The 12,101-nt window shown below is 28.2% G+C and overlaps 1 protein-coding gene across 1 annotated transcript in view; it reads right to left on the reverse strand.

Annotated features, from left to right (window-relative positions):
- The window catches only part of LOC111037819 (laminin subunit alpha-1), a 57,448-nt gene that overhangs the window by 14,310 nt on the left and 31,037 nt on the right, over nucleotides 1–12,101 (reverse strand). The window contains exons 3-13 of the mRNA XM_022320599.1: nucleotides 3,268–3,516; nucleotides 2,936–3,181; nucleotides 2,440–2,664; nucleotides 2,188–2,337; nucleotides 1,936–2,094; nucleotides 1,720–1,863; nucleotides 1,336–1,602; nucleotides 929–1,164; nucleotides 626–851; nucleotides 317–531; nucleotides 66–253 (exon numbers count right to left, since the gene is read on the reverse strand). Of these exons, the coding sequence (XP_022176291.1) occupies nucleotides 66–253; nucleotides 317–531; nucleotides 626–851; nucleotides 929–1,164; nucleotides 1,336–1,602; nucleotides 1,720–1,863; nucleotides 1,936–2,094; nucleotides 2,188–2,337; nucleotides 2,440–2,664; nucleotides 2,936–3,181; nucleotides 3,268–3,516 (2,305 nt within the window). The remainder of the gene's footprint in view (nucleotides 1–65; nucleotides 254–316; nucleotides 532–625; nucleotides 852–928; nucleotides 1,165–1,335; nucleotides 1,603–1,719; nucleotides 1,864–1,935; nucleotides 2,095–2,187; nucleotides 2,338–2,439; nucleotides 2,665–2,935; nucleotides 3,182–3,267; nucleotides 3,517–12,101) is intronic.

A 12,101-nucleotide genomic window follows, 5' to 3' on the forward strand; every position in this document is an offset into this window, starting at 1 on the left:
GAACCATTTGAAAAGTTGATTTATTTAAAATTATTTAATGACCACCTTTGGTGTGCACCACTTACGCCTGCAGTCAGAAATAATGGGATTTCCAAAATGACCAGGTTTACATTCTTTACAATTCCATCCAATAGTGTTTCCAAGACAATTAATGCATTGACCGGTGAGGTTATCGCAAGGAGCTTCATTACAATCACATGGTTTACAAGTAGAACCAATTACTAATGGATTTCCAAAGTATGTTGGAGCACATCTATAAATGAAAACAATATTGTAAACATTTTGTCGATTATGGAAGGTTGGTTTGAAATTATACTTTTCGCAATGATCGCCAGAGTAACCCTTGGGACACTCGGTACAAATATAACCTCCGACACTATTCAATTTACAAGTAGGACTAAAATTGTTCGGACTCTCATCCAGGGGACAGGCACATTTTTTGCAATCATTTGGTGTGCCCTCAATTGCATTTCCATAGAAACCAATAGCACATTCATTGCATTGCGGCCCTGTTGTGTTGTGTTCACATATCTATGATATAATTTATTAAATAAAACATTTATTATCATTAGTTTTTAACAGCCGAATATAAATATAAATGTTAATAACATATATTTTTATTTACCGAACAATGACTAGATATTTGGTCACACTCTGGTGAATGGTTGTGACAGTTGCATTTTTTACAAATTATATTTGTAGAAAACGGATCAATTTGTTTTACATAACCATAGTCACAATTTTCACAAGATAGTCCTGAGTATCCTATTGGGCATGTGCAACTTTCTATACCATCTACAATTTCTCCACTTCCATTTATATCTCCCACATCCATATATGCGTTAATCAAACTGAAATAAGTTGAAAGTTTGAATATAATTTTTGAACTGTCAATATTTTACTCATTATTGTGTGTGGTATTACATACTTTGATTCTACTTGATTGGTGTGGTATTTGGCTTTAATAAGTATATGCTTAATATCAGACAAGATCGATAAAAATTCATCACGTGACACTTCAGTGTTATCAATAGGTGTTTCGAGATTTTTAAAATCTTTGGTAACATAAAACCAATCATTTTCAGTCAAATTCACTTTACCAGAAATATTGTTGGAATATCTCAAGTTTTTACCGCCGTATGCAATCAGAATGTTTTCTTTTGCCTGAAAATACAGGCATACCATTTAAAACAGTAATTTATTCAAAATATAAATTAATTTTACATATATTAAACGCAAAAATAAAAAAATTAGTATTTTTAAGTTAGAAATGCAGTATAGTTACTATAATATAATAAATTAATGACCAATTTGTTTATAGTAGTTAGTACTTACAATAATTATGACATCTGGATCAAGCATTTGTCTGCCGCTAGAATCACCTCGCATTATAACCCATGAAATACTGAAGTATAAACTAGAACCATACGCAGATAGCTTATTACCGGTGAATTGACTAGGAGACAGCCAATAAAAGCTGTCAACGTCAACTGGTATATCAAAGCTACTTATTAACGCAAGTCCTGTACTCGGGTCAGTTGATGGAAATATGGTTTTGGTTAATTTTAAATCAGTTATCAACCATCCTTCAGTTTCGTTAATCTAAAACATGGGCCTACATGTACACTCCAACGCGGTTATAATAGTTTATTCAAAGTCCATCATACACAATATATTATATAATATAGGACTTGAAAAATTATCAAAATATCGAATTACCCTAGTTGCTTTTAAATTTGTAGCCGTCTTGCATATTGACGACACACCAGAGCAAAAACACTTCTCACAGCCGTCTGGGTTTGTGGATTTTAAATTAAAATAGCCCATCTTACATTTTTCACAATTTTCCCCGGTTACATGTTCCTAATAATTAACATTAAACATACATGGTACATTGTTGATACTCAAAATTTAAGATATGCCTAATAATAATACCTTGCAATCGCATTCGCTTTCACAGGACAAAGGCACTGTTTTAATTCCACGTTCGTCGCAAGCACATGGCTTACAGTTAGGGAACCCGTTGTAACCAGGAGCACATTCATTACATTTGGCACCACCATACCCTTTCAGGCAGTTACATAGTGCAATTCCCTTCAAGTGAAATAAAATTAGTTAAAAATTAGGCATTATTCTGACTGAACTTTAAACATTAAACTGTAATGAGTAAAACCAGTAAAAACTTACAGTTTCCTTATCGGGAATACACACGTTGCCATCAGACCCATCAGGGTGACATTCGCATGATAAACATGGTTCAGGATCGTCGGGTTGAACGTCTATTGGTCGATACCACCCAAGCTCACACACTTCGCAATTCGTACCCATTGTATGTTTCTATAATAGTTTAGGTTTTTCACTTATAGAACTATATAGGCAATAAATATCGGATACTCGTATTTCTGGAATCAACATCCCAAAAAACCTACATATACTTACTGAACAGTTGATACAAATTCCACCACCTGAATACGTTCCGTAGATGTCCAAACTAGACTTCTCTTCATCAACAATCGGGTCGTATTGACATTCAGTAGCGTGACCGTGACATTGACATTTTTCACATATCACCGGACCTGATTTCCAAGGGCGCTGGTTATACATTGGACAACATCTGTCACAATTTGGGCCACAAGTGTTATGAAGGCAATCGCAACTCGGCTCCTAACAAATAATTGGTGGGGGTTATTAATAAAATACAAATTATAAAAATTATTGAACTCGGTTAGGTTATTAGTATTACTGATACCTAACCTAACTATATTACACTGATCATTAGATAGGTATATTGTAATTTAGGAACAGAAAACATCATTAAATACAAAGCTATTTGTTAAACTGATTGAAGAGTTTACTTTTTGAAAACAAAGTTTTATATTTTTAATTATGTTTTGGAAAACAAGTTAGTAATAAAAAATAAATATAAAAAACTCACAACATTCTCTGACATTTGCTTGCATTTTTTTGCATGTCCATTACAAACGCACCTTCCCCCAATGAATATATCTTTGATTGAATAGAACAGTTTACGTTTAAATGAATTGTCCAACATTGCCATCTTGTCATTGGGTAAAATTATTTTTTGCATTCTCAGTTGTATGTGTTGGGCCGCAGAAAAGTCTAATATTTCAGCTGACGTTAAGTTCATGCTGCTGTGACCTTTTAGCAGATTGATGTGAATCTGTTGGACAGGCATTTATTTAATACATTAAGAGGTAAATTGCAAAAATATTATAAAAATATTCGTATAAGGTGTATTTATTTTACTTCAGCATTTTCGTGAGGTTTGAACCGCGAAAATGACGTAATGCACGTAGCGTTTCGGTAGATTTGCACTATTTTATCCTTATTAAACACTGGCTGAACGTCATATTTTTGAATGCATTCCTCACCATTGATGGCAAAATACTGCCACGGTTTGTATTTTATACCACCGTCTGTTGACCTCTCTAGAATCCAATTGCCGGGTCTTGACGAAATACCAAATTTCATTATGATGTACGACACTTGATAAATCTGCAACAAATACACAAAGTATTTAAAATAATGAAATGTCTAATCAGCTAAATGTTCTATAAATTGTTATAGAATATGTGGTCAGTTTTATGACAATTTAAGCTCGTCGAGACCATGTTTTGTACAGGTGACAATGGAAAAGCTTAAGATTATTTTTTTCAGATCAAGGTAAAACGATTTAAATGACAATGACGTTTGAAAATTATAACACTTAACTAGGTAGGTACTAAATAAACTCAAGCATATGGCTTTTGCATTTTAAACATGTCCATCATATTATAAGGATTGTATATAGGGATTAAATACAATATATGCATGATCTAAAATTTAGATTCTAAATAATGGTAAAAGCTTTGAACCAATTTATAAAAATTCGGAACTCCTCCTTTTTGATGAATGGAAGGAAGTCCATAACTATCTTATATTGCCAAAAAAGTCCAAAGAGCAGGTAAATGGGTAACGCTTTGCTGTAAATTAGGTACTAAAAAGGAAGATACTAAAAAAAAACATTTGGCGATAATTTATTTTGAGTACCTAAGATTATTGAATAACAACAACATAAGAGAATCGTTATAATTGTTAATTTACGGGTGAATATATTTAATATCAACTTTTTTAAATTTCATTAACAACAACTTACGAGGAACGTTGTATTAAATTTTCAAGTTTTTTGACCTCGCAAACAATTTTTTAGATAATAATATATTAGACAATAATTTTAAAAAAGTGAAACTTGAAATATTCTTATATGCCTACAAATAGCTTAAAAATAGTGGCAATATTTTTAAAATGTTATGGTCTATAGGAGTTGATAATATGAACATTAGAATTATATTAAAAATCAAAAGACATTTTTCGAAAACCGTCTTTGCCTAAAAATCTCAATTTCTCCTTAATTATTTGATAGTTTTTCCTAACGCTTTTGAAAACTGTTGGGAATTTACTTATACTTTTAACTTCCTTAAACTAAATTCACTTTCCTACCATTAAATATGCCATTGAAGAAAATCGAAGAATTTTTACTGTCCCTAAAGGCGGAGACATGTACACACAAAAAACACATAATTGTGAAATCAATTTATTCATCACTCCGCTCAGAATCTAACATAGTGATAAAAGGGAATTCTTTAAGTATCAATCTATATAAGTTTTTCTTTCATGAGTTATTAAAAATAGTTGAATGCAATACCACAAATATGTTTAATTTATAATTATTAACATTTATATTGGTAGACTAAATTCAAGCTATTTTAAAGATTATTTTCAATGTTGAAGTTTTTTTTTACGTTGCTCTAAAAATATACTGATGTCAAAAATTAGAATTTTTACTACTACAAATGTTGACCACAGACAGAAAAAAAACATAATAATACATTTATTTGCTAAGCTCAGAATCTAAAATCTAATTTCTACTGTTACAATTCACAATTATAATCTGTAACCAATGGAAATTATTTATAGGCTAAAAAAAATTTCCAATTTCCATACTGAATCTCAAAATACCTCTTTAGAATGTGAAAATTAGGTTTCTTATTGCACATCAAGATCATCAGAGGAACCATTATTCAACATTTCAAATTGGTATTTTTTTGTAGTTTTTTGGAAGGAGCGATGGTTGAGTAATGTAATACTAGTAATAGTGAGTAGTATTTTGCATTTGTATATATATGTATATAATAAAAATAGTAATATAAAGTAATATAATATAATCGACACACCATCACCACTTATAACTGTTTTTGTATGCTATGATTTATCATTGAATTCATATTTAACATAATATCCATAATAGTTACGATATATATTACTTACTGTACAGCATAGATTTTACCTACTTGCCCACTCTTAAGATAAGATATAAAAATAAAATTAGTAAAATGAAGTTGCTGAAATTAGTGTTCCCAACAATTTTCAAAAATATAAACTTATATGATATACTATATAATAATTATGTTATACAAGTTGACATATCAGATATTACTATACATATTAAATAGGTTTTATATGTATGTTTAGGTGAAAAGAATTAAATAAATCATTTAAAAGCTTTAAGAATTGGTAAGTTATTTTACTATCAATGGAGTTAGTAGTATTAAATAGTAAATACTATTAAACATATAAAATAATGTTATGAGTATAGATAATAAATAACAATTATAATACATCTGATAATCAAACTTGAACAACGTGATCAATGATCATGGTAGTTTTAGTATATCGTTTTGATTTATAATTTATTGCTAAATACTTTTACTTATTACTTAATTTTAATGTATAATAAATACTATAGGTACTATTAGTTAAATAATAATGCATAATATATTATCTTATGCATTATAATACACAATTTAAATCAATGTTTTTATACTAATTGATAATATTTGTATATGATTACTTGTTATTATCAGTTCAGCTTCACATTTACTTATAATAATTTTTTATTATAAAATAGTACGTACCCACATTTCCACATTTTGGATTATAATACTTTTTACATTTTTAGTTTGTATTTATCTACAATAGAAAATATATATGTGTATGTATCCTGTTAGAATTGTATTGGTATTTTTGAATAACAATAAAGTAAAATAGTAAAATATGAAATCGTTTTTAAATAAATAATAATATATTTAACTGCCTATACAAGTTATTTACAGTTAATTTTTTTCTGCACTCCATAAAATATTATAAGTACTGTTTGGTGTTTACAGTTTTTTTTAATAATAAAAAAATGTTCACGTAGTAAAAATGGCAATTATTATGAAGAATTTAATTGAAAAAAATTAATAATACATACACAATGGGTTTTAAATAAAGAGGGAATTGTTGAAAAAAAATACTGGATTGCAATATTATTGTTATTGTTATTATAATGGTAATTTTTTTTTCCTTTTAATTTTCAAAATATACAACACTTAGGTAAAATTATTATTCTTTATTATTTTATTTTTTGATTTAAAGAAAAAAATAATATATTCAGCTACGGATCGATGTATTATGCAATACCTACTCCAAAATGAAAATAATATACATCCCGAAATAAAATAAATATAACCAAAAGGCTGTTGCGCTCATGAAGTTTGCTTGAAAATAGTCTCATTTTTAAAGAAAACATTATCGGATGCACCCATCGGGGAGATCTCAATAAACACAAGCAGCATCGCATAAAACGTATAACCACATAATGTAACATTAAATGTGATGTGTTATGATAACTGCAAAATTATGTTTGTAGGAAAATATGACCACAAGTCATATTGCAGAGGCGGCAAACCTATGCCTGAACAGAAGCGATCGATTTATATAATCATTTTTATTATTATATTATTTCATGGTAGGTATGTGGGTGGGTCAAAGTAAGTCCATAAATATCTTTTGGGCTTCACATTGTTTTTATGAGTTTGGCGCTACGATCTAGTCATATAACATAGGTGTAACATGTAATCTTGAGTATCTGATGTATGATTTAAGAGGTCATGATAACCGTATATTATCCTGTCACCTTGTATAACCGACAATAAAGCAAAATTCCACTAGGCGAAATCAAAATGATGGAACCCAAAATTAATATTATAGTTCAAGCACCTACTTCCATATATGAGAAGAACGATATTTTTGAGATAATGAAATCATCTTTTTGTAAAATTGTACAATAGTAACTGTAAGACGTATACAGAAGTATCAGACAAAATAACTACATGTATAAGTATAACTTTTATTATCATAAAGATAATTTTAAATTTTAAATAAATATCAATTATTGTATTTATCAATATGAGATGATGTAACCTTAATGTTAAAATTAATCAAATTTGACTTTTTTTTTAAACAAAAAGCTTGTTAGTAGTAAACTAAGAGGCGTACTAGATAAAAAAAATTTTAAAAAATGAATTATTAACTTTATTTAGTCGTATATACTATATAATATCTAAATACTTAAAAATTATAAAATATATTTTTAATCATGATTATAATATACTAGGGGTTTTCAATATACTCGCGTTCCGCTCGCCATTCGCCACCAATTATATTTTACCAACCTTTACAGGTGTTTTATATAAAATGCTTTTTATATTTCAATACACCTAGAGCTGGAACTTTATTTTTATTTTTCAGATGCAATGGTAATTATACGAATCATCGCATCCTATTTTAAACACTTTTTTTATAGTGAGAGATATATTTATGTTCATATAGTCATATTTTTCTAAATTGCTCAGATGAATAATTTTGCTAGATTGGGTTATTAGATACCTACCCGGAGATTTAGATCACGTCATATTGCACCCAGCGGGCTATATTATATGGAGCAGTCTTTAATGACGGATAGGTGATTGGGTCGATGGGCCGATATTCCGATATATGCTGCCGACATAAAACCGATACCCGATAATATATGGAAATGTTAAAACAACATTTTTGACAAAAAAAACATGAGCCGATACCACCATAAAACCGATATATAATAGAACCGATACCCGATAACACAAATAATATTACCTAGAAAAGTGAAAACATTGATTATTATAAAATAATCTATAGTATTTGATTATTGATAACCTGTGCATTTGTGAATTATGATACTATCAATACTATGCTGATCGATAGGTTTTTTTTTGGTATCGGTTGAAATATCGGTTTTGAAAAAAAACCGATACCGATAAAACCGATATCACCGATATCGGCCGATATCTAGTATCGGTTCTAGTATCGGCCCATCCCTACTTAAAATAAGATTCGTATGCGGATGCGAAGTATCGACATGAGTTTATAGCAATAAATATATTATACTTTCCAGTATAGGTTAGATAAAATGGTACACCACTGGGAAGTAGGCATGTACCGACAAATGTAAAAATTATGCTTTGTGAGGTGGCAGAACATCAACGGTCGAGAATGACTAATGGTAAATCCTTTTTCTGCGCAGTTGACGTTAACAGAATTTTTCAATTTCGACTTTATCGCATTGGCAATAGGTATGATTTGTTTAAGGTTGTTTGTTTGCATGTTTTTTTTTTATTATTATTTGGGAGGGAAAGAGAGACTGCTAATCTAGAGGATAGACACTGAAGAATAACGGCAAGAGCCTATACGGACTACATAACTACATTAACACAATAGTAATAATAACAATAATAATAATAACAAACAACGATAAAGATGTAAAGAATTGTAACATCGTATTATCGGGTCATGATTTTATTTTTTCAATTTCTTCTAGTATTATTCTTGACGCGAATGAAATATAGTTTTTATTTGCATGTTTTTTTTTCAACACAAATTATTATTATTTTTTTTTTTTTTGGTATCAAAAAATACAAATTTAATTTAAACTACTCCACAATGCAAACAGAATACAAATTTGTTCATACCCGTAGGAACATAAATGAGATCAGAAGTATCACGTTCAAACGTTAATTTGTCCCGTCAAAAGTAGTGGTATTCTTCACTATTGTGCCAATACAATTTGTTTTAAAATTCTATGAATAGTAAAATGTTTATACATGTTTTTTAACTAAAAATAGCATGTATTATAATAATATATGTAAAAAAAATCAAAACATGCATGTGTCAATGCTACTTGTTGAGTACAAAAATAAAACAAGATAGATAATATGAAATAAATGAGCCTCAATAACTGTTATTTTTTAATACTTAATACTATTTAAAGGCATATTTGTTTAATGTCTAGATTCTAATTATTTTAAAAGAATCGAAAAAAAATATATGTTTGAACAGTTTATTTTAAATGTCATAACTGTATACACTTTAAATTCAAAAGTATTTTCAGGTATTTATGAACGTAAATTTAAAAAAAACGTATATTTAAACGTATTTTTTTTTGTCATATCATTATATCAATAAGTGATAAGTAATATAATAACAAAATATATAATTATTGCATGATATTATGACGTATCTTAACCGGAGGTCAGAGACCGGCGCGCTTTTAGTACAAAAACATGTTACAGGAAAAACTTGGATTTCGTAAATTTTTTTTTATTATTCAAAAGAAGAGAATATTCCGCGAAGGGTTGGTTCGAATCCCGATTATCGTAACTATAATTACAGAAGCTAAAATATGCACAATATTTGTTAATTTTCAAAAGTATTGTTCTAGTACTTCTTAAAGTAAATTGAAAATTTGGGCTTTCATCATGCCTGCAAAAAAGTTCCCATCTTTCAGAGCAAAAATGTTCATCAAAATTCGACATATAATAAAGCATGACTGTTTTTCCTGTGAAATAATTTTTGTTTACATAATACCGTATCAACCCCGCTCGACTCTAAATATGTATCGGATGGTAAATTAGTCGAAAACTATTAAAATTAAGGTACCAAATAAAATATAAAATACAATTGGGAAAAACCGGCACCGATACCCTCAATTCAAGGTCATTAAAAATGGTTATAATAATATTTAAAAACAAATTGGGCATCCGTATAGAAAGCTTAAAACCGAGCAAGAACTTGATATAAATCTTCTAATTTAATACAAGTATCTACAACTCAAAAACATTAATTTCAAATAAATAATTTTATTACATAGTTATTATTAACACAACGTTATAGTATATTTAAATATAATTATAATACATAATCAATAAGTGATTAAATTTTCTTTAGGTATATTTATTTATGTATTCTTTAATTTGATGCAATTTTTATAATTCTCATACAATTAAAATTAAAAAAATACCTAAATAAATACATATTTAACAATTTAATTCATTATTTTAATTCTTTATTATAATTTTCGTTGTTTTAGAAAATGTATATTTTACATAATATTTGTTATACCTTAAATATTAATATCAAAAAATGCATTATTATAATTATATTTATTATTCAATAGACTCAATGTAAGTATACCAATAGCAAAATTAGAAAAATATCACGTTTTTTTTAGTTATAATATACTATTTTGTTCCTATAGGTGCATTATACAATATACATAAATGTAGCATTGTAGTACGACACATACCAAATTACAACAGGGAAAAAATATTAGATAGGAAAATTACTAAACGAGTGCCTAAAACAGTCTAAATATTATTTTTAATTCATTTTCATTTATCACACTATTTTCTTCAGCAGAAACAAACTGTTCAATTTACGAAACGTCGAAATTTGTTTCATATACTGACTACATTAATAAATTATAGTATGTGTTATAACTGTGAGTATATCATCACATTCTTTATTTAAATTGGTTAACATTGAAAATACTATACGCTAAAAATTAATCAAATTTTATAAAATATGTAATAAATATTACACACAATATTACATTTATTAACATGTTTATATGAAAATAATTCACAAATTCTATACAGCTAAAAGGGCCTTAACCAACCATATTATAAACAAATATAAAATGGTATATCATCGCAAGATATTGCATTATTTATTGTTTTAAAATGTATAGAAGTCAACTTCAAGTTATAAAACTTCTTCCACAGCTGGTAATATTCTTCAAAGTTCAGTATTGAAAATGGCAGTTTAATAATTCCGATAAATTTTCAAACCTTATTATTATGTCATTGGGATACATACTGCGATGTATTGCAAGACTTTTAGACGTATCTAAATATTAACATCAGAGGCGTGCTAAGATATTTTAAGTGGACGGGTGTTCAATACAGTTTCACAAGTTAAAAAATAGATGGTCACAAAGTCATTACAAAACTATATTTTCAGGATAAATATTTTTTATCGTTTTCATTTTTTAAGTTTTTACTCTTTTGTACGATAGAATACATTCATTTAATTGTTTACTACTATATTTTTTGATCTTACATTTTGTACGCACAACTAATACTATCTAATCTTTAATTATAAACCAAATTATAATGTATTCAAGTGTTAACCAGAACCGTTGAATCGAAACTTACCGTTTTATGGTATCTAAGTCGGTATCGATTCATAAGTTAATAACAATGCAGTGCACTAATAATGTAAATTATAATAAATGCAATATTTTTGGTAAAAATGATTTCAATCTACCATATTACTAATTGTAAAATATATTATTATTATAATAGTAGCAATATAAAGTCTTTATTACTATTTATCGTTTGTAGTATGTAATAATTGGTCATTTATTTCAGATTTAACACATCTGTACATCGAATTGAAACAGCAATAAATAGTGAATTACTCAACGACGAATTGCATTCGACATGTATAGCTTACAGTAGATTGATTACCTACTTGCCCACCTTTTTGTTGTTGTCATATCCTAATTATTTTGATTACTACAGTCAATTTTTTAGTTTTGACTCCCCCTTCCCCACATCTCCTAAGAAATATCAACAAAATTCAATTTTACCACAAATCACCGTCAATGTTGAACATTAAGAGGACGCTACTGTTTGGCGCGGTAGAGAACAAAAAAGCCTAAAATCATGACTAAGAAATGACATTTTCACCACATAAAAAGGAGGACTTTGGTTGTGAAATAAAGTTCTATTTTTTTTTTTGATTTCTGAACTACAAAAAAAAGTAGTTTAAAAATACAAAAATAATTGATTTTGAAACAATAAGAACTCCTTCCGTATAAGTGATACCAAAAAAATAAGAAC

The sequence above is a fragment of the Myzus persicae genome, unplaced genomic scaffold (assembly GCF_001856785.1).
Source record: "Myzus persicae strain clone G006 unplaced genomic scaffold, MPER_G0061.0, whole genome shotgun sequence".
Taxonomy (NCBI): Eukaryota; Metazoa; Arthropoda; class Insecta; order Hemiptera; family Aphididae; genus Myzus; species Myzus persicae.